The following is a 24,270-nucleotide window of genomic DNA, read 5'->3' as shown; positions in this document are numbered from 1 at the left end:
CGCCACAGGAGTCAATCGTGAACTCCTGTGTATTCCAATGTATGCTAGAATGAAATGTGAGGCCATCTGTTTGACAACTAAAGCTTGGACAAAAGAGTTTACGAGAGCTGCGTATAAACGAATATGACTGCGAGCCTCGATAAACTGAAACAACACTGTGAAGAAGAGTGGGCTAAAATTCCACCACAACTATGTGAGAAACTGATAGAGACTGAAAACAATTGCTTAAGTCATTGCTGCTAAAGGTGGTTCTGCAAGCTATTGAATCCTGGATGTATTCATAGAGCTAAAAAGATTTTAGCTACATGAAATGTACCAATTCATGTGGTACATTTATGTTTCCTCTGTAGGTTATGAGCTACATAGTCCGTTTAATCATTCAGTAACAGAGTGATTGTATGACATTCCCAGCTCTTCATTATCTTCATTAAATGGTACCTATGCCATTTTGAAGTTGATTAGAGAGTCAAACAAACTTACAGTAAGTTCTTTTAACCCTGTTGTAGGCCCAGGTACTTTAGAGCTATAGGTCCATATTTGACCTACATAAATTAGTCTTCAAATCAGCTGTCCCTCCACAAGAGAGGACCGCATTTATATAACACTGCAGGTATCACCTTCAAAATTTTCAAAATTGTTTTCATACTTCCTACTGATCTCTGTTCGTGTCTTTATATCTTGACCAATCTGATCTTGTCTTGATCTCAACTTAACCCCTTTATGAAGGTTTTGACCCCTGCTGCTCACAGCCTGCTGATAACTTGCTCGGTTAAGATCATTTTAACTTTTAACGGTTAAGATCATTTTAACTTAACCGTGCAGTGTCATTACAGTTCTATCACACCATTCCTAGCAGCGGGCTTCAACAGTTTGGCTGCCTTCTGTCTGAATACCACATCTGTTTTAATCTCACTCACATTCATTCAGATCTCCGTATATCCCTCCATTCACAATCTAAGCTCAGCTATGTCTAAGTTACACAACTTGCAGTCAACAGCAGATGGATCTTGTGTGAATGGGCCGCATGTGTACGTGCTTTATCTTCAGCCAATGAAGGATACAAGCTTTCATGCTAATCTTGTTAATGCAGTCTTGACAGGTCTAAGCTGTAATGACATAGGATGCGTCTTAGCGCCACTTCTTGCAATATTTTGAATTTCTTAGCAGGATAAAACCACCACAGCCCTTCTTATGCACACCAAGCTTGTATAGAGCACGCGCCCATCTGTGCAAGGCATGATATTTCTCGTCACCTTCATTCAGTCACCATGCACTTTGTCTGTATGTTTCACTCTCTGTTACTGTACAGAAGAATATTTGCTTCCTTCTGCAGCTTCCTGAAATGCAAGGCGACAGACGATATCAACCTACAGTGGGTTACTGCTTTTGTCCCATCCCTGCAGTTATACCTGAAGTTGCTGTGCAGCTGCACTGGGTGCATTAACCACAATATTGTCCGCTTCTTTGCTCTTTTTTAACTCATTTATCATCTGTCTTCTCATTTCAGCTGAAGAAAGCCCACGGTTTTCCTTCCCATTCATAAAGATTATGCTTGGAGCATTGCCACACATGACTTCACTGGCACTATTTAGTCTTCAGATTTCACTTTGTATTATTAGAAATGGACAAAGGGTTGCGTGGAGAACGGCATATCAGTAATCAACTACTGTCTGAACTGGCCGTGCACTGGCTAGCTTTCTATAATCATCCAGCTGATCAAGAACAGGATGTTCTGACAGAGTGAGATAAAATGCTGAGAAGGGAAAGGCACCTCGCCAACACTTCTCCTTTGTTCCCACCTGACATGATACCCGGCGAAGGGTCCTTCACTTTCAGAGTGATTTATTAATCAGGTCGGATTTATGAGCTTTAAATACAGATTTTTAAATGTAATCATTTCTCCCTTTAAGTTGATTACAACAGAGCCAACTACAAATGTGAAAAACAAAAAGAAATCTTTTTATTATACAACTGTACAATCTCATTACAGACTAAAGAAACACTCAAGATAACATCACAGCTGCAGCATTGTGTACTCAGAAGCATAAAGCACTGTATTGTTACATTAAGCAGAGTTAAATGTCTTGTTTGTGCCAAAAATCTACACAAATGTATATATTTCTATTAAAAAACGCATTTGAGGTAAAGGTAATGTAAATTGTTGGATTTGAGGTATTTCTTGACTTTCGTCATGCTTTCGGCTTTAATCTTCAATACAACTTTTTCTGATCTCATCAAGCGAATTACAGCATCAGTGGAACAAGTCCACAGACATCGTGCTTTTCCGCCTGCTGTAAATGCATTAACACCTAAAATCGGTTGGTTTTTTAGCCAGAATTTCATTCAAATGCATCAGCAGCAAGCCAACAAATGCTCAAATCCAAGACTTTACAGTCAGTCTATTAGTCTCCAGTGCTCACACAGCAATTAGATGAGTCTATAAACAAAATTAACAAAGTACTTGTATTGTCTCAAAGCCAATTTCATCAGCATTTCTGTAACAGAAAAATAGGATTAAAAAAAAAGTAAAAGGTAAAAGAAATTTTACTGGCAACATGAGTGTGGAAATCAAAAGAGGACATAACTGGTTCGGTTCATTACTGAAATTTAAACAAAAGGAGAAGCAAATCCCTAATTCAACACTGATCGAATATTAGCTTTATTAACTTTCTCATACATGAACTGGGCAGCAAGAAGAGACAAGTGTTCCCTTCAGCATGTCTGCTCGGGGTACTCCTTGTTTTCCTCTGCCTCGTTCTTTAAAACAGCATCTACAACAGGTTTCAGAATATAGATGTATCACATTAGCACTTAAAAGGTACTATTTGGCTTTTATCAGCCTTATTCCTGAGTATCTACACATATATACCTTATATTAAAACAACAACAACTGCGTGTTAGTCAGGTATTTAATGTTAGCAGATATGAAGCTTTAGGCTCCGCTATTAGCTTATTTATTGGCAAGATGTCTGACCTTGGCACTTTCTGTTTCGTCACACAAAAATGGATTAACTCCAATCTTTAGTGCTTACCTTCAAATGTCACGTATTTTTGCTTTTACAAGTTCGATATTGCACTGGAAAGGGTTTGGAGCCCTAATTAGGAAAATAAACACAAAGACAAAGAATACAGAGAGAAAGAGAATTTAAGAGCTTCCTGAAAATCATATTTTGTTTTTTGTTGTTTTTTTGTTGTTTTTTGTTTTTTTTTTGTTTTTCTTTTAACTGACGTCACAAAAGAACAGCAAAAAAACAACAACAATAAAACAAATTAACTGACAGCTTTAACTTTCTGCTTTTCAGTAAATTGGAACTCAGGTAACCACAGTGTGACTTGCTTTGAAAGTCCCGTTCACAGCTGGCGATGTGCTGCAGTCCTCTAATCTGATGAATCAAAGGAGTGTGCCTAATTGCTGGCTGGCATGTGAGACTGTTTTTGAAGTTAGATGTGAGATTGATCCAGGTGAGATGGCGTCTACAAGATGTACATCTTCTTTGATTTGGATACCAAGGCTATTTCTTTCTGGCCCTGATTAGAATAAGTCAGTAATCAAAGGCTGTTAAATCAGTCTCGACTCTGGTACATGAAACATTTTAAACAGTGTATATGAGATCAAAAAGCAAAAGCAGTGGCCTGAGATTTCCAGACATTAAATATGGTGCTCAGCCTCAAACAAAAGTTTCTACGTTTTCCTCTGCCTTCATGTCTTTTAGCACCTTATAGTTTGAATCTAATTTATTCTTTTGTTTGTGAGTCTGATGAGGGCTGACTGGTAGCTGCTTCCAGCAACTTCATATCATCGCGCACAGACACGGCTACAGAGAAAGGGTGAGGCTTCAGAGTCAGGCCATAGCTGTAGCCCAGTTTCACCGGCACTGCAGGGTCGGCTGTGATGTTGCACTGGTGCGCTATGAGAGCTGTGAGCAGGAACAGCTCCATCTTGGACAGCTCCTCGCCGATGCACCGCCGCTTGCCCAGGGAGAAGAGGAGCACGTTGCTGGTCAAGTCTTTATTCAGCATTCCGCTCTGGTCCAGGAAGCGCTCTGGGTCAAAGATATCTGGTTGGGACCAATTGCTTGGGTCATGGTTGACGGACCACTGGTTGATGAAGATGACTGTGTTCTTTGGTATGGTGTAGCCCATGATGGATGTGTCTGTGGTGGTGGAGTGGGGGATGGTGAGAGGGACGAAACTTGTGAAGCGCATCACCTCATAGATGAAGGACATGACATAAGGCAGCTGCTGCTGGTCCTCGATAGCAGGGACACGGCTCCGGTCCACCACTTTGTCCACCTCCTGCTGGAGACGCACCTGTATCTCTGGATACCTGCAATCACAGGTGAACACACATTTAAGGTGACTACTGCCAGGATAGAAGTTAAACACTCTTGCTGGTGAACAAAGTGGAATGAAGAATCTTTTTCGTTAGAAAATGGTTTCTGCCGTTAACACCCCCCCCCCCCCCCCCCCCCCACCTGCCCCCACCTCCAAATAAAATGAGGTTTAATTTAACTGCCTACACCTAGATGCATGACTGGTGACCTGTAGGATGTTAACAGCTTAAATGGATCATGTTAGATAGTCCATAGACACGAGTAGTCCTTGCCACAACTCAAGCAGAAAAAAAATAGTGGCTCTGTAATCCATCCACTGATAAAGGTATCAGGCACAGGACAGATTAAATGGCACTAAAGATTTTAAAACGCTGACTGGGCATTTTGTTCTCTTTCATTGTGGTGTGAAGTTTCAGCTTATTACTGCCAGTACACGTACACACACATACACACACACACCTCCAGTGGGCTGTTACATAACTCAAATGCAGCTAAACTTCATCAATTCTGCAGAGCCTTAGCAACAAGTTGAAGATAAACTGTCATTTATCATGCAGTTATTTATCCATATAAATAACTCCTTCTATAAAGTCATTTTTTAAAATGATTAAAAAAAATCTTACTTGACGAGAATGAGGATGATCCACTGTAGGGCAGTCGACAGTGTGTCTTGACTTGCTCCAAACACATCCCCGACTGTGGAGGACACATAGTCTTTCTCAGAAAGTCCCATCTTATCTCGTATTTGGTCCAGCGTCACTATAAAGGCATCAGTCATGTCTCTGATGGTGCTTGAATCGATTGTTTTTCTGTGCTCCACAACTTTATCTCGAATGAATTCACTAAACTCCAGGTTGAGCTTCTTAAAATTTTCAAAGATGGTTTTGATGGGGTTGGGGAAGTACTGCAGCCAGGGCATAACGTCCACTATGCTCCCTGCGCCTACAGTCTTGGTGAACTGGTCGTTCCTGCCCACCACCTGCTGAAACTCCTCATCTTCATGGGAGTACCTCTTCCCAAAGCAAACCGCGCTCATTATATTGGCAGTGGACACCACGACGTAGGTCAGAGGCTGGAAGTATTTGTCCTCCTTCGTTTTCCTCAGAAACAGCCGTAGCAGCTCTTTGCCCTCGCTGAGCACGTGATTTTCAAATGTCTTCTTAGTTTGGGGGTTTCCTGTGGAAAACATCCGGACTGTGGACTGGGCCACTTTGCGGTGCATCTTCCACCAGCCCGTGGAGTTGCCAAACGCCATGCTGTTCCCATTGGAGATGTACTGGAAGGAGGTGAAGTCCGGTCTGCCGGAGAAGTGGGAGCCCTGCTTGACCAGCGCCTGTTTGATTGACCCCCCGTTCAGCACCACCACCGTCCGACTGCCGAGCTTGATCTGGAAGACGTCGCCGTATTTTTTCACCATGCGCGTAAAATACAAGTGCGGTGCGTTACCAAGCTGCGGTGCGTTCCCGATGACCGGCCAGGCGAGGGGGCCGGGCGGCCAGGAATGGGACCACTGCCGACACAGCCACCGAAACAGGTGCAGGGACACCAGCAGAGTCATGCATGTCACTAACAGAGCCCTCGGAGTTGCTGGGCTCACTCCCTCCACTGTCACATCCATGATAGACATGCTGCAGGCAAGACATAAAATCATTGTTAAATGCATATGTTTGCAGATTAAAGGCTTGAAATATGATACCCCAATTAAATGGGGTAGAAAAAAATGCATAATTAAATACCTAGTATTTTCCCTCATGGCAAAATATTATATTTTAGAATTTTTCCAAAATATTGAATGCGCCTGATCCAAAAAATAAAAAAATATATTCTTTAAAATAAAAAAATAATAATAATCAAACACGTTTCTCTGTGAGCCGAAGGACAGCACTAGAACCTCGACAAATAAAATAATCATTCCAAAAAAAAGAGAGTCCGGTTAGCGCGTATCTCTCACACACAGCCTGATTTAAAGTAACAGACTGTGAGCAGCCTACTGTGCATCCACAGGCAGTGCAGCAGCTTGTGTGGGAGATCCGTCCTCTCTGTCCGCAGCCTGCTCATGCTTTGAAGCCCCACAACACCAGGCGAAGTAATTTATCCCCACACAGCGCAACATCACGGCTTTGTTACAGTGGGCAGGTTTGTTGCAAAAGGGTGTCACCCCCACCACCAACACATCTCTCTCTCTCACTGACTCTTTTTCTTTTACTCTCTTTCTTATGATAGCTCACGCCCAGGCAACGGGACCTAAACAATACGTTAATTATATGACTGGATATTCTTCTAAGAAAATATAAAAGCAGGACTGCCAGTTGCAAGTCCTAAATATAGTTTGCCATCTTATTATTATTATTATTATTATTATTATTATTATTATTATTATTATTAGTAGTAGTAGTAGTAATAATAATAATAATAATAATAATAATAATAATAATAATAATAATAATAATAATAATAATAATAATAATACAAGGAATAAGTAGAATAAGTAGTCTTTCTATGCGGTATTAAATAATATGGCTTCAAGTCCAAGTGCTTGTAACGACGTGCGAGTCTGCCTGAGGGAATTATGTAACACCCGACACAGTCTCAATCTTTTCAAATAATTTATATAGTCCGGACCCGCTAACTGTTAACTGCTTTACTTTTTTATGAAAACATAGTTTTAAAAAAATATTTTATATTGTATTTAAAATATATATACATTAATATATATTATATAAATATATTGATCAAATCAAATGATATAATATATTTAGTTTTGGAAACTGGTCGCGTGTGATCAAACAGCCTGTATGTTGCAAATGTAGAAACGCAGTCGGGGTGATGGGGACGCTTTAAAATGCTAAAGGGATCTAGAATCCATGTTTGCTGCTCCTTTACTCGTTTTGGTGTTTCGGCTTTGAGAATACAAATTCTTGTTTCTACAAACTCCCGGCTCACATGTCCGTGGCGCAGGGCTCGGTGTGTTGGCGGAGTACTTCTCTTGATGCTCGAGGGTGACGGTGTGAGGGTGCGCTTTTCGTTCGAGCCACCAGGAGGAGGCGAACCCCGTGTTGTGACTCATTAATTCCCCCCAATTAACAGCCATGCCGGGCATCGGAGCTGCTCTAGCGGCAGGTTATACACCCTCGTTTCTCTCTCAGATCTTCAAATGACAAACACGTGTGGACGAACGGGAACTTTAGATCTACTGTCCAGATATTTAGCTGATTCTGGTCAAGTCTTAAATGACAGAAATATTTGTTCCCCTCTAAGATTTAATCTAAAAAATAGAATCCGGAGTTCGGGTTGATTTTATAGCTCTTCTATTAAATTCTGTGTAGATTTAGTTTCAATCTGTTTCAGTTTTCTTGAATCTGCAAGTATTGTTCAAGTGTCAGAGCCCCGCTCGAGCCTTCCTGCTAACATCTGGTCTGGTTTTGAAATGATGTGATTCGGGAAACCCGCTTCAGCACCGCGGACAGCGGCTCAGACGATGGCTCGTGTCCCGTGACCCAAAACTTTCACAGAGAAGCTGCAGGCGCAAATTTGAACTGTTTGTTGTATCTTCAAATTAAATTCAGAAATATCCAACTCCATCAAATACGGCCAGTTTAACTCCATCTCTTTCCCCCTTTTTTCCTTTGACGAAATGTAATCCAAATTATTAAGGACCAGAAAAAGGATTTTACAATACTTTTCGTATATATTTACATGTCTAAACTATGTTATAGAAGTACACGCAAAACCACATTTATACAAATTTCATTAGGATAGAAAATTACGGGTCAATAACACCTCAAATTTCCTTGAAAATTCTGCGTTAATTAAGCGTATACTTTGTCTGTGGCCTAACATGATATCTAGAAAAGGGTCTGACGACCTTTAAAAAAAGTATTTCAATCACTTTAGTCCATATGGTGTGTTTTAATTAAAACACACATTTTCTCATTATAAATAAAGTGTGTAAAAGCAGGTTGTTAATGTAATGTTAATGTATTCAGATGAAATGAATGTAAAGGGCGTAGAGACTTACTGAGACGAGACCCTCCACTGCTGCTGTTGCTGCTGCTTGAAAAACTTCTCATAAGGTGACAGTGTGTGATCTTCTTTTATTCTAATAAGGAACCGATACACGAGGGTGGGGACAAGTCAGTGAAGTGCCTGGCCCCTCTCCTTGGCTGGCAGGACCCGGCTGTTAGACCAAGCACGTCCATCCGCCTTTTATTCCAGAGTGTAAATAATCCCAAACGTGACCTCATCATAATCATTCTAAACACAATATACCCTTTAAAACGCACAGTTAATACAAAAAACTGGAACTGCTGACTTCTTTTACTCAGCAGGTTATAGGTTTAACTCTGTACCACTGAATGGTGAGAGGAAATGTGGACTCATTTATCTGCTCTTGTAGGTATTTCCTGTTGCTGTTAGTATACAAAATGATAAAAAATGTTACCGCTTCTTTCTGCCACGAAAGATTGAGGCAAATGGGATTAAATGGGGTATCATAGTTACCACTTCCTTCTTCTGAAGCCTATATTAGAGTCGAATCCCTTTTTGAAGAGTGACGGTTTCAGCTTCAAGTGAAGGGAATTTACCAACATTACTAAATCAAAGCCTATTGGAGATTTTTTTTTTAAAAAAAGACAGAAGGACCTATTACAGAGACAGTAGGAACTTTAGGAGGCCAAATCAACAGTTTAAGCGTAAAGTTGCCGTCATGAATCTAAATACAGACAGTTTATTTGTTTACTTTAAGATTCAAACCAAACTAAAAAGCCAGGCTAAACATCTTAAAAAAAAAAAAAGCAAGGTGAAAATGTACAGAATAATCCTGTAGTGTTTAGCGCTACATTTTTAGTCAAATCCTAAAATAAAAACTCTTGAGACTGCTTCACAATGCAATGACAATGAGTTCAAACATATTGAAAAACAAGCCAAGTTCTTCTTAAGCAAAAGAAATCAAATATTCCTAAGTGTCCAAGTCAGTCACTCAACATGCCTTTCAATTACAGTATATATCAAGAAACATCCTTTATAATCTTTATTTGTCTAAAAAAAAGTTATTCATCAATGATCTATCTCATTAACACATCATGTTGCCAGTATTTGAAGTCTATATTTTTAGTAAGCAACCTTTAATCTTTATTAGTATCACTGCATTTTCAAATATATTGTATAAACTCTGAGTTACAAAGTCCTTAAACCTGAAATTTACCAGTGCATGGCATTTAAGTTAATCCTTTCAAAGCTGCAAAAGGAAATACAGGCCTACACAACTCTGCAAGCGTTTCATTGAAGCTTCTCCTTGCTAGCAGCTCTGATACCAGTTTCCCTTCCTGTTTGACTGACAGCTCAATTGCTCATCGCGTGTGAGTGAGCATGGAGCTCGGGGAGGAGCTCACAAAGGTGTGTGCAGGTGATGATTTGCTTAGACGGTAAAGGTACAGTTGCACTGTAAAGTTCCAGCCTAGCACAGCACAGCACAGTTCTACTTCCAGCAACATTTTTCACATTCAGAGCATAGTTTTGTGCAAGGAAAATCAAGGTAAGACATACCAGGAAATTGCATAACCTGCAAACACAAATAATTAATAAACTAGGCCATTACACTGATTTATGTCTGTTATTTGTGGAGCAATGCACGACCTTGGACGAAAAGAATGCCTTTTAGAGCACTTGTGGGCCTTATCATGTTCTGTGAATCAGTGCTGTGAATAGAGGGGACTGCCCAAGGCTATTCTAAAGGTGCCGTGCAGTCACGCACATGTGCTTCATCACAGGGGTGACAACTGAAGGGAAAGCTGCTGACAGCTTCACTAAACACAGGTCTCCCTCCATCTGCCTGTCATGGATAGGCACAGAAAAGAGCTGCTAAGCTGGTAAATATATAACTGAGGCTTGGTAAATATATAAAGATATTTTATTCCAATCTTGGCATGCCCATGAGAGTTTACAAGTCATGCTTGAATTAAAACATCATCAGATTTATGGTATGAAGATAAATGTTATCTTTGAGATATTCTCATAAAAATGAACAGATGGATTAGTTATGCTGATTATTAAACCCTGAAAGTAATTCAAAAGGCAGTAATTCATTGTGTCACTGGCCAGTTTTCTGTGATTTATAACACAATAGGGGCTTTGGCATCTACAAGGACTAGAACACAATGCAGTTCTTGGAAGTGGACTTGAAAATAACCCCACAGAAACTCTACCTGAGTCAGCACTTTGTTCTGAGTTTTCAGTGCAGCAAGAAAACAGCTTCAAAAGAACAAAACTGTTTGCTCAGAGCTGTATGCAAAGTTATTTAAAAGCTGCACAAGTCAATATTTTTGTGTAGACAGTGGATCAGGTGAATACTTTGTAAAGTATTCATGTAAAATGACTTAAGCTGCATAAAGCATTTTAACATCATTGTTCTTGCAGTATAACTTCCTGTTACCATTTTGATTCAGTCTTAGCACTTTTACAAACCTTTGAATAGCAAGCCGCTAATATAAGTGAAAACGCTCTTAGGAACTGTATATATGCTGAGGCATAGTAAGCAGCTATATCATGAACATAATGAAACATCTTACTGCTAGATATTTCCTCCAAGGAGTTGGTAAAGACCAGCCCAGAGGAAAAAGAAAAAGGAAAATGAATATATATGAGGGATTGAAAAAATGCTCAAAATTAAGGTCAGTATTGCGCTAACTGCTTTTGTTTAGCACTGTTGTTAATGGCATTATTCAATTACATCATTAAAGTTGCTTTTACACATTACTCTACAGCCCCAAAGAGACCAAAAGTATAATCTAAAACATAAAAACTATATTTACAGATTCCTCTAAGGAGCAGATGTTAGCATGTTTTACTAAATAAGCTATATGATCATGCTAACAGCTAAAGGCACAATCACTTTATTTTAATTCTTCCAAATAGCCAAAAGTAAATATAAAGATTTTGATTTAAGTTATTACCAGGTTAATATGTCTAACAACAGTAACAATAAATTCCCAAAATAGTTATAATCTTCTACTATGCTAAGCATTTAGCATTTAGCTGACATTAGCCTCCATAGGACAAAACTGTGAACACTCCATTTCCACAAGTGAATTTCCACATTTATTTTCATATTTATTATTTACTTTTTATATTTTAGAAATCCTTACATAAAGAGCCAACCAGCTACAAGTTGTCATGACAATGGTACAATGCTTTGTTTTTTCCTGAAGTTTCACACACTTTACAGCAGCCTCTGCAAATCAACGACATCATTGTTTCAAATCAGGATGGATAGGATTTTTTCCACGACTTCGCAAATACAATGCCCTTTTTTTTAAAAAGTCTGATGTCATAAAGACTTGTGGTTTCTAATGGAGTACGAAACTCACAGTGTCACACATAGTAAATCTACTTTAGATTTTACAGTTTCCATGGAGAATATAAATGGCATTTTTCAGCATCACTGTTGAGCTCTATTGAGCTCTATTCTTTACTCTCTCTATTGCTAAGTTGGTGCAAGATTTTAGTAGAGGAAATAAAAGTAAGTTCAAGAAGTGCAGATACACACACTAACAGAAACACAGAAAAAACACACATTAGGATTGTCTGTATGGCCCTGTCTTGTTAATTACTTTCCATTAGAGATGAATCGGCCCGCCGCCGTGTGATTGGTCTAACTACTCCTACACCAAACGAAACTGTCATCTGGCTTGGTGATGAGACAGGGAGAGTTGAGCGCCAGGGCAAACCCTTTACTTTGGTCCGCCCGCGAGCGCCTCATTACAACAGAGTGACCTCAGTGACTCCAAATGTCAAACTGTCCCACAATAACCTTCCCCCCCAACTCTCACCCCAATAATTCCCAGAATTATCTTCTCTTAACTGACGGTGAAAAAAAAAGCACCAGCTTTCCATGTAAAAGCATGAGAATGATGCTAATGAGTGCTTCAAGTATCCTAATGACCTTGCGGATTAACTGAGCGCTCATTGAGGTACTTCTATCTGTACGGTCTTTTCTTGTCTGGCCAAGTTCTAAGGAGGCCCTTGCCAAAGTGTAATCAGCAGCCCGTGAAGGCGTCTCTTCTCCATTCTCACACTGAAAGGGCATTTTCCCCCTGAATTCTGAATCGGCGTCCATGTCGGATTTTTTGTGTTACTGGTGGTGGAAACCTTTTCAAGGGTTTGCGGAGTCCGACTGAACTGTTGGTGTTTCTTTGGGAAGAATGGGAAGCTTATTACGTGTTCAGCCGCATGACTGCGCTTTTCAAATCCACGCCAACTAAAAACAGCCTTGCCTGCCTCCATCCTCGCAACTGTTGTCAGTCGTTGTTTTTATTGGCTTAATTGAAGAGACTGACAAGAAGCCCATGGAAAATAACCAGTGAATAGTTTTTAATGAATGTGGAGGTGTTTTGTTTTTGCAGATTACTGTGTGAATGGAATGGGGTGAGGATTATGTGAAAATTCATTTTGACGACAAGTTTGATCAAGACCTCTGATATGAAAATTGGTGAAGACATGCTTTTGCTCATTTACCGAGTGCTGCTCCAAGTAGAGCTGTTGTTACAAACGACTGCATCCTTCAGGAAGTGATGAACCACATGACCTCTGATGTTTGTGCACAGTGTGTATATCTAAATCCACCTCATGCACAAAACACAAATCTGTGCAAATACATACAGACAAATGCAGAGGAAAACAGAACACGAGAAGCTGCCATTTCTTCCTACTTGCTTGATGAGGCCTAATCTTATCTAGTCTCTGCAGGATTACAGAGTTGCTATTCTAACCCAAACCGGCTCTGTCATTAAAAGTCACTGAAGCTTACTTGTCTCCCCCCTTGTGTTTATCTTTTCCTCCCTGTGCAAGGTGAAAGGTGAAGCAGCACTCAAAGGGAAGCTAACCCGCTTCTCTACGACCCCCTCCCGGGTCCTGTCTTTGGTGTTTTTACAAGAAATTAATGATGACGGACAGATGACGATAGGCTGTTACCCGCAGAGGAGGAAGTCACACGAAGTGTGGCCTCTTGTCCCACACAGAGCTCCTATTTACCATAAGAACCAGACCAGGGATATTTGATGGAGGAGAAAATAGGCAGCTGTGGTTGGCTGTAAGTAGCCAAGCAGAAAGCTCCTAGAGGACAAATGGCCACACACATATCTGGCTCCAAAACCAAAAGCTGACCCTACATTTCAAAAACATAAACTTTAGCTTCCCTTCTCACTAATACCAGTTTCTTTCAAACCCAATTTCCCAGTAAATGCTGTAATTTAGCATAGCTTTGAGATCATAATAATGTCATCATGAGGGGTTACTTTCAGAAATGCAAAGCAAAAACTGGAGTTGCATTTAGACTAGCATTGGTTTATGAAAGTAGCGGGCGCTTTGTAATTATAGACGGTATCTAAAAGCTTGATGTGGCCACCTTGACGTCACTTATTGTTATGTGAAGTCAGTCACTTACCACTGACATGATAGAAATTATTATTATCGATGTCATAAATAAAGTGAGGAAAAGGGAAATTTTCTGTAAACGTCATGCTTTTTGCCTGTTTTGCATTAGCTACACTTTTTAGACCCCAAAGATTTGTCCATCTTTTATATACAGTCTGTGTGCATAATAGCTGAAAATGGAAAGCAAATTGATTTCTAGATCATTTAAAATCCCATATTTATCTAGATAACATAAGGTTAAAGTGTAAAATGCATTTATTAATTTACTTATCTGAAAAAAAAATTGTGCCATCATTTTAGAAATGCTAGGACAGGAAATGCATTGGGAAAAAAACCTGCAAGAGATGAACAATTTAAAAAAAAAAGCTTCTTAAATTAAAAATCATTATATACAGAACATAATGTGATAAAAGATTCAGGTAATCTCTGTAGAGAAGGGACAAGCAGTGAATAGCCTTGATCGTCAAACTAAGCAATAATGAAAATAGATCTCCAAAGGTTGATTCTGTTCATCTGGACGTAGCGTTTTCAGTGGGAGAAACATTTCGTCACTCATCCAAGTGACTTGGGTGAAAATGGAAATAGATATGATTCTGTCATGGAAATGAAGGATGTGCCAGTCTAATATTTGGATTGTTTACTGTGACAATAATGAGCTGATTCATACTTTCATTTCATCTGTTCCTCTACATTTACTTTATCACATCCAGCAGCCACAGAGCTTCTGCAAACAAGCTGAAATCCCGTATGAAGCAACAATGGCTTTTCAAAACTACTGAATTTGCCCTACAACGAGTCTTCAACCTCAGTCTGCGACTGGGGAGAGTGCCCGCCCTATGGAAGACATCCTGCATCGTCCCGGTCCCCAAAAAGAACCGGCCCAATGAGCTGAATGACTTCCGACCGGTGGCACTGACGTCACATCTTATGAAGACTCTAGAGCGGCTCTTCCTCAACCTCCTCCGACCACAGGTACAACATGCCCAGGACCCACTACAGTTTGCATACAAGGCGGGTGTCGGAGTGGAGGATGCCATCCTGTACCTCCTACACAGAGCCCACTCACACCTGGATGGGGGAAAAGGCACGGTCAGGATCCTGTTTCTTGACTTTTCCAGTGCCTTTAATACCATCCGGCCCTGTATGCTTCAAGAAAAACTGAACAGGATGGAGGTGGACCCCTGCCTGGTGGCTTGGATCTCCGACTACCTCACCGACAGACCACAGTACGTCAGGCTGAAGGACATCACGTCTGACACAGTGGTCAGCAGCACAGGAGCACCACAGGGAACTGTGCTGTCCCCTCTTCTCTTCACCCTGTACACCTCTGACTTCTGCTACAACTCTGAATTATGCCACATTCAGAAGTTTGCAGACGACACGGCCATCATGGGGTGTATCTGGGATGATCAGGAAGAGGAGTACAGAAGTCTGGTGAGGAACTTTGTCGCATGGAGTCACACAAACCACCTGCAACTCAACACCTCAAAGACTAAGGAACTGGTTGTGGACTTCGGGAGGTCTAGAGCAGGTCCACTGCCGGTTCAGATAGAGGGGGAGGAGGTGGAGGTGGTCAACAAGTACAAGTACCTCGGGCTGTGGGTGGACAATAAACTGGACTGGTCATGCAACACAGAGCACCTGTATAAAAAAGCCCAAAGCCGACTGTACTTCCTCAGGAGGCTGAGGTCTTTTAACATCTGCAGGAAGCTCCTGAGGATGTTTTACCAGTCGGTGGTTGCTGGAGTACTTTTCTATGCTGTGGTGTGCTGGGGGAGCAGCACAGCAAAGAAGGACTCATCCAGGCTGGAGAAACTGATCAGGAGGGCTAGCTCTGTGGTCGGCATGAAGCTGGACACTCTGGTGACAGTGGCAGAGAAAAGGACATTAAAGAAACTGATGGACATTATGGACAATGCTGGGCATCCTCTGCACATGGCCATTAACAACCAGAAGAGTCTGTTCAGTGACAGGTTGCTTCTCCCAAAGACAAGAACTAACAGACTTAAAAACTCCTTTGTCCCACACGCCATCAGACTGTTTAACTCCTCTCTGGAGGGGAGAGGGAGGGGAAACAGGAGGACAAAGGAGGGGGGAACAACTAAGCTGTAGTGCCTCTTCACCTCACTGTGCAATACCTTTTGTGCAATACTTTTGTAAATAGTCAACGGTGCAATAGACTCAATACTTGAAATGTGCAATTCACTTGTATTTTTATTTTTATTCCTATTTATTCTATTTATCCCCTTCGTATATTTTATTTATATTGTCTCTGTATTTATATATATGTGTGTGTGTATAACTCTGTAACTTCTGTCGGTGCTGTGCTTTTTTGGAAATCGAATTTCCCAGAGGAACCCACCCGAGGGATTAATAAAGTTCTATCTTATCTTATCTACTCGTCTCTGATGCCTGCAGCCATGAAGAAGTTGTGTAACACAGTATGAACTTGTCCCTATCCCAACATTTTTCAAAAGTGTTGCTGACATCAAATTCAAGCTTTAAAAAAAAGAAAATGGCATGCTTTCTGGTTTTTATTTCCATCCTATCAATTTAACAACATGGTTTTTGAAAGGACAAATGCAGCATACCAAAGCTATGCAAACGCTCTCATTCTTTGTATCACATTACATTGTTGTCTTATGTTTGTGTCTTCATGGCTGGTAAACCCCGAACAAATCCAGCATCAGTCCTCTGAAGCATTAAACTGTGACATATTTTGCCAGTCATGTGAAAACAAAGGGTGTATAAAATGCCCAGCCACAACACTGAAATGATCTGTTGCCCAAGAAGGTGGATGGTGCGGACAGAACATTGGTTTCCGTGGAAATGATTGTCTTTTTCTTCCTTCTTTTAAACTTTTTGGTGTTTAAAGCTGCTTTTAAGTTTCACAGAAACTGTGCTTTTAGATGAACATCCTGGGTTCATTTTGAGAAATGTAATCAGAAGGTCGTCTCACAGGTCGCCTGCTCGGCTGTATTATGACATCCACGGACACCCTTCTGCTACTTTTATCTGGGATTCTCGATGTCTTTCTAATGGCTGGATACCAATAGCTGAAAAATAGTGACTCTACCCTTCTGTAGTTTGGTTCTACACAATCATGGCGAAGATGCTGGAAATTATTACACCCCGGAACAAGTATTAGCTCGTAATTGCGATGACGCTTGGAACAAATAAAGCACTGATTGTACTGGAACAATACTTACAGAAGTAGGGCTGGATTTTTGTTTTGGGGCATTAGCAACATCATTACATCACTTGTATTAATCACACAACGGTTAAAGCGGGAACATGTATGATTACACCATGTAAAGTAGACCTGAAACTTGCTTGGGCTGTTTGGCAGAATTATGAATGGAACCAGTGAACGGCTGAAATATGTACATTCAAAACTCTGAAATGCTTCGAGCAAGTAAATATAAAAGTGACATGAATTGATTTGTAGTGAGGAGCATGTTGAATATTTGGTGTGATCATAATTTAGGTTATTTTACAGATCGTGTTGCATTTTCTGTAAATCAGTTGATGCGAAAGACAGTTGTGTGCAGTTCATCAAGGACAGTGCCGGGCCATGAGGCTAGCAGGAAGAAGCCACATGAGATCCTCTATTATACTGAACTCAAGCTCTGAACTGTATATTCTTAGCTTATTGTTTCATTAGGGGATTGGTATTTCCTTTGGGCCCGCAGTTCCTGCTGATGCAGCACTCACAGTCTATCAGACGGAGTCATATGGAAGTAGTTCAGGTTTTTTTTTTTTTGCTGGCATCAGGCAGTTGAGAAAAACAAAGAATATCATCACTTACAAACTGTACTTCAGCACAGGCATGGGCATAATGCATAATGAAGTAAATACAAATTTTAGAAGTCAGAAAGGATTTGCTTTTTGTGTGCTCAAACAAAATTAAGTAACAGCCATTCTGTCTCTGAATTTTGTTTCATGAGTTAATAATTATCGACTGATTCTTAGTTTCTGTTAAGGTGTCTGTTCTCTGTCCACGCAGCGCAGCACGTTTTTGCAGATTTAGAAGAACAACCGAGCAAACAGAAAAGAAAGAAAAGAATTTGGGCAAAGTAAAAAGGGGATCATGCACAGACGCCTCCCTCATCAGCTTGTGCAGTGTTTGAACTGTCTATAACTGCTTTCCTCATCAGATTCTTTGTGTCTGAAACTTCACTTTATTCACTTCATTTAAAATGTGTGAGCTTTTCATCCAGGCGTCATGATAACACAGGAGATGCTGTCAATCTAGAAAAGTCCAGCACGGTAAATAAAAAAGGCAACACAGCTCTTTTATGTAGATTTTTTAATATCACAGAATAGTGTCCAAGTAATTACTGGCATATATGTGAAGTTGTGCAGTTACAAATGTTTCAGTGAGCATTAACATATAATCCTGTGTACTGTATATGGAAACATGTATGTACATTCATTGCCCATTTGTTCTGTTAAATGGTTTTTGGTTTTGTTTCACTGTCCGCTTTAGTCTACTATAATTATTTTACTTTATTTAACTTTTGTTTAATGTTTTTTATTGCTGGGAAATATATCCTATATCCTAAATCCTTTTACTGATATTAACTGTTTACACTTTCATTCAATTGATCGCAGCATTTTTATATTCTTCCCTATGAAATGTCATGAATTATTGATGTATAACAAATACATAAAGAATCTAGACAAACATTTATAGATGAGGGTGGTACATCAAGTTTTAAAAAAGTCCTACAAAGAGCAATAAATACCACCGTGCAATAAGTAGTTTGTTTCCTAAGCTGGAAACTACTTCCTCTCCACCCACACCCTACCCCTTAGACTGAAAAACCCCCTGACAGAAATATAATAGAGTCCCAGTGGATCTGATTCTATTGAGAGAAGGAAGGGTGGAGGAATACAGAAAGAGCAACACAGCAAAACACATCATCTGAGTTCACGTATGCACATTCTCTTTTTGTATGTGTAATGTGGTCAATTTAACAAAAGGAGCTCTTAATCAAGCCATCATTATTTAATTATTTTAATACATGTAAATTCACTGTTTGGATAACTTCAATTCATCATTCAAAAGCCTCACAGCTACTGTGAGCTACTAATTTGAGTTAATCTGTTAAGCTACTACCGTGCTTAACAGATTTATTTGACCACCACTCAATATATTGTAATATATACAAAGTGTGCAGCCCATCTGTCTTAAATTAACAGTATTGTTAATTTACCAAAATCATTTTTAATGTTTCTGAAATGGTTAATCTACCAGTATTTTTTCTTTAATTAACATGCAAAATTACATTTAATTACTTGCATTCTTGACCAGAAAAATTAGGTTTAGTGGTTGAAAGCTGTTTGTGTGTCGGCTTAACTTTGGGTATAAAAAAGGGAAATCAGTTCAGTGAATTTAGTAAAAAATAAATTTAAGAAAGAAGTTTTGACAGATTTCTCAAATATTTGTATTTTCTTGTTTTTATTACAGGTGGTCTAATAAATTTCTGTATAACATAAAACTCTTTACTTAAGTGGCAGGAAGTAAGAGTCTCTAAGGAAGTTAATTGGCTAGAGAAGTTAAGCCCAGACGCCACTGAATGACTATAAAGTTATCTTTTTGTTTAGTTATCCAAAAAGGTCTGTGTTCATTTTAGCTGTTGTATATTTTCACTAACGGCAGATGAGGTAAATGGAGTTAAATAGAAGGAAATCCATATGGAAAAGAAATAGTAAAAACATATACGATTTACTCATGAAAGTGGCCACTTTCTCATTACTTTCATATATTTTTTTAGTAAGTATACAAAACATAAAAGTTTCATTATATAATTTTTCAAGGGATCTTATATGTGTTTTCACTCTTGTATGCTTTTCATACAAGTTTCATACAAGACAGATAAAAACTTTATAAGATTTATATATATATATCTTTTCTATATGGGAAGCAAAGTTGTAGAAATAAAGCCAAAGTTGAAACTAAGAGTCACGACCCCGGATCTTTGAGAGTCAAAGCAATAAGAGAATAGTGGGGATTTGGCCCCTGTACCACAAAGGAACCTGTTGTGTTAGGAGGAAACATTTTTACATGTACACACAACCACACACACGGTGAAAAGATCCAAACTGACTGTGAGACAGCAGTGACAGTGCTCTCAAGCATAATGTCCTCATCGTGTTGTCACAACATTGTCAAAACTACCAGAGCTCCTCAGCATGTGGAGGGTGGAGGGGGCCAGAATCAGCATTGTGCATGTGTGTGTGTGTGTGTGTGTGTGTGTGTGTGTGTGTGTGTGTGTGTGTGTGTGTGCGTGCATGCGTGCTTTACTTTATTTGAGTGAATATATTATTGTCTGTTAACAAATAATCAGATGATTATGTGTAATAATTATGAAATGACTGCAGCTGTACCTTTAGCTCTACAAGACATTTTGGCATCTTTCAGCATGTTGTGTTGGTTCTATAACCCACATGCTCTGTGCTTCATAGAGTTTGGTTCAGTCTCACAGTGCTCATCAGTGTTATTTTCAAAAACACGCTCGTTTTTGAGGGAAATCCCAAATAAACTGCTGGATTCTGTTGGTTTAACAGCAGTTAGCCAAAATACAGGATGTTCCTCAGAGGTGGAGGAGGCCAGAATATGGCTCGAGTGAGAGTCTGTAGCACATTTGTCAGGTGTCTGGGTTACTACACGTCTTCTGGATGTGCCGACAGACAAGAGTTTGTGAACAAAAACAACCTTATCATCGCAAGATGACTATCAGTGTTTGCTTTGTTGCCCCCAGTGTTGCTTTTTTACCTAAAAAGTTAAATTCACTGTAACACAGTCTTATGCTTGTAATATCCTTTGATGTTTAGTTCCTGTCTGAGAGCAGGCTGGAGTAAAACCACAAGCTTAGTTTTGTTTTTCTAAGACACCACTTCTCAACATTTAACATCCTTTATTCTCAAAAAACCAAGTTTACACGTTCACGTAATTTTGTGTAAAACCTTCGTGACTGCGGGGGTGAACTTACAATACTGCTGTTGATTGATTGGTCTAATTGATGTATATATATGTCAAACATTGTTTGAGTGTTTCTCGACATGCTCTACTAATTCAGACTGAACTCTAATTAGTGGCGTTGTTGGGTACTCATTTAGTTGAACTGAATCTTCTCCTCTTGTCTGGATTGGCAGAAGGACCTCTAACTGCCATTTTATTCAATAAGTGCCTGGTTGTAGTGCGCTGCAGCACATCCACTGAGAACACTGAGAATTTCTTTCTGTTGTGTTCCCACTGAGACCTTAAAGCAGGTCTGGCAATCCTCCATTTACAAAATCATGTGAATTGTAATAGGTTGAGCAGAAGCATCTTTTTCAGAGCCTTTGTGACATAACTTCCTGTGCTGCTGCATCAACTCCCATCGAAACCTCTGCCGGTTGGTTGTCAAGGAGCATAAAGCGCCACTAGGATTGTATGGGACTGTTTGTTTGTTTGACTTTTGTCTCGGTGGAACAAAAAAAAAAGAGAAAATGTTGTCATGGCTTTGGTACTCTGGCAGAGAGGTGAAAATCTGGCCTGTCACTCTGGATTAACTCCGTCTCAGTGAGACTTCGATGTGCTGTGACAGCCTCAGATAACTTTTACAAGCAGGAAGAACATTCAAATGAGTGCATTTACAGCACACAAGCAACTTGATCAGCAGATGAAAAATATCTGTCGCAACTTCGGGTTATTTTTACTTGTTTTAGATTGTAAGATGTAATTTCCCCCAAAACTGACACTGAGTAATTTTAATATCACAACAATACAGCTTATTGTATTAGCCTCTCTCTGCAGGCTTGGATTGTCTTGCGAGTGCATCGAAGCAAATTTATGAATGGTATGTGAGAACAGCTTTTTTTCCCATTCATAAAAGTCCCTGTGTTCTGTCCTGTAGGGTTTTTTTTTTGTCGACATTCCTTGTAGTTTACATTCCTGTTTATAACCAGGTAATTGAGTGTGTGTGTCAGGCTGAATGAAACATACCAAACTGGATGGACAAGGTTGCAGCAGCACGCAATGCTCTGTAATCTTCAACTCCTGCTTTCATGTATGCACGCAAACACGCCTGCTGAGACATTTGCTCTGCAGCCACAAATACTTTCGAAGGGCTTTTGAAATTTGCATCAGGATTTTTTAAAATATATTTAAATGCATTCATTCCCTTTTAACAGCACAAACTCCCTGTTTTGCAAATGCTTGTAGCCTGTGTCTGATTTATGCTCACTAGACAGGAGCAGGTAAGATGGTAAGATGAGCTGTCGGAGAGTTATTGTTACACTGCAACCATCACGTGTGGAGCTCTGCCCGGACAGCTCTCTGTTGCGCCTTCTTCTCACGAAAAGATCGAGCGAGGGAGGGGAGGATTTGCAGGGCGGTGCGATATCTAATGAGGAATCTTTCAGAAGCAGCTATTAAGACTCCACGACATCAGATGAATGCTGCTTGCATGCATATCAAGATTTTAGTTAAAAGCCTTAGAAGAGCTTACCTCAGTGGGGCAGAGTCAGAGGAATGTCTGTGTGAGCCTCAGGAGGGTAACAGGACAACAGGAGGCTGAGATCAGCACAATCAATGAGTGGCCAAGTAATATTTTCTTGGTTGGCCTAAATATGAACTTATCGAGGTTTTGCGTGCTCCCTAAAGGTATGCAAACACCGAGTTTCATGGGTGTAGGCTCGGTTCGAATATTTGTCATCTGTTATCTGAAGGCAACAACACAAAGCAGATTCAACAGTCTTTTGTTCTTGTACTCGGGTGGTTTCTGTGTTTTAAAATGACGTGCGATACTGAGTTTATATTGAGTTATAAAACGTTTAGAATAAAAACTGAGCAAAAAAACATTATTAAGGAGACTCGCAGATGACAAACCATTATATGTGTGTGTTTCTGCAGAATGGTGAAGCATAGTTTGAACTTATTACTGCTCTAATTATCTGCTTAACCAAAAGGGATTACCTCCCTGCATGGTAGCTTGCGAATCCACAAAAAAGTAAATATTAAGAAGCATTATATATAAAATCTATTTTTAAAATTCAGCTAGTGTACTTGGCAGGGACAGTGCACAGAGCAGAGACCCGCTGTAGTGCACAGAATATAATGAGTCAGTCCTAACACATAAAAACAGGTACAAAATAAAAAGAGTTTTGAAAGAACAATAAAATCTCCACTAGATTTAAATGCCAATTGTGTTGCAATCAAGATCAAGGCTAGTTGCAACCTGCTGTTATAGGGTAGCAGATATATATATATATATATCCTTCAAGCTCGGGTCCTCTACCAGAGGCCTGGGAGCTTGAGGGTCCTGCGCAGTATCTTAGCTGTTCCCAGGACTGCGCTCTTCTGGACAGAGATCTCCGATGTTGTTCCCGGGATCTGCTGGAGCCACTCGCCTAGCTTGGGAGTCACCGCACCTAGTGCTCCGATTACCACGGGGACCACCGTTACCTTCACCCTCCACATCCTCTCGAGCTCTTCTCTGAGCCCTTGGTATTTCTCCAGCTTCTCGTGTTCCTTCTTCCTGATATTGCTGTCATTCGGAACCGCTACATCGATCACTACGGCCGTCTGCTTCTGTTTGTCTACCACCACAATGTCCGGTTGGTTAGCCACCACCATTTTGTCCGTCTGTATCTGGAAGTCCCACAGGATCTTAGCTCGGTCATTCTCCACCACCCTTGGGGGCATCTCCCATTTTGACCTCGGGACTTCCAGGTTATACTCGGCACAGATGTTCCTGTACACTATGCCGGCCACTTGGTTATGGCGTTCCATGTATGCCTTGCCTGCTAGCATCTTGCACCCTGCTGTTATGTGCTGGATTGTCTCTGGGGCATCTTTACACAGCCTGCACCTGGGGTCTTGCCTGGTGTGATAGACCCCAGCCTCTATGGATCTTGTGCTCAGAGCTTGTTCTTGTGCTGCCATGATTAGTGCCTCTGTGCTGTCTTTCAGTCCAGCTTTGTCCAGCCACTGGTAGGATTTCTGGATATCAGCCACCTCCTCTATCTGCCGGTGGTACATACCGTGCAGGGGCCTGTCCTTCCATGATGGTTCCTCGTCTCCCTCCTCTTTCTTGGGTTTCTGCTGCCTGAGGTATTCACTGAGCACTCGGTCAGTTGGGGCCATCTTCCCAATGTATTCTTGGATGTTCGTTGTCTCATCCTGGACTGTGGTGCTGACACTCACCAGTCCCCGGCCCCCTTCCTTCCGCTTAGCGTACAGCCTCAGGGTGCTGGACTTGGGGTGAAACCCTCCATGCATGGTAAGGAGCTTTCTTGTCTTTATGTCAGTGGCTTCTATCTCCTCCTTTGGCCAGCCTATTACCCCAGCAGGGTACCTGATCACGGGCAGGGCGTACGTGTTGATGGCCCGGATCTTGTTCTTACCATTCAGCTGACTCCTCAGGACTTGCCTGACCCTCTGCAGGTACTTGGTGGTTGCAGCTTTTCTAGCGGCCTCTTCATGGTTCCCATTTGCCTGCGGGATCCCCAGGTACTT

At 40.6% G+C, this 24,270-nt stretch overlaps 1 protein-coding gene across 1 annotated transcript; it reads right to left on the bottom strand.

The window, feature by feature from the left end:
• Positions 1-1,871: 1,871 nt before the first annotated feature.
• Positions 1,872-6,415, bottom strand: cyp1b1 (cytochrome P450, family 1, subfamily B, polypeptide 1). The gene is made up of 3 exons (XM_085428777.1): positions 6,071-6,415; positions 4,958-5,962; positions 1,872-4,327 (listed from the first exon to the last, which is right to left on the bottom strand). The coding sequence occupies exons 1-3, from the start codon at positions 6,085-6,087 to the stop codon at positions 3,736-3,738; spliced, it is 1,614 nt and encodes a 537-aa protein (XP_085284903.1). The 5' UTR covers positions 6,088-6,415; the 3' UTR covers positions 1,872-3,735.
• Between the last annotated feature and the right edge of the window lie 17,855 nt (positions 6,416-24,270).

Source organism: Rhamphochromis longiceps, linkage group LG13 (genome assembly GCF_057381845.1).
Source record: "Rhamphochromis longiceps isolate RC_006_pf linkage group LG13, R_longiceps_female_GT1.1, whole genome shotgun sequence".
In the NCBI taxonomy this organism is placed as follows: domain Eukaryota; kingdom Metazoa; phylum Chordata; class Actinopteri; order Cichliformes; family Cichlidae; genus Rhamphochromis; species Rhamphochromis longiceps.
This window is presented reverse-complemented; position numbering and strand designations above follow the sequence as displayed.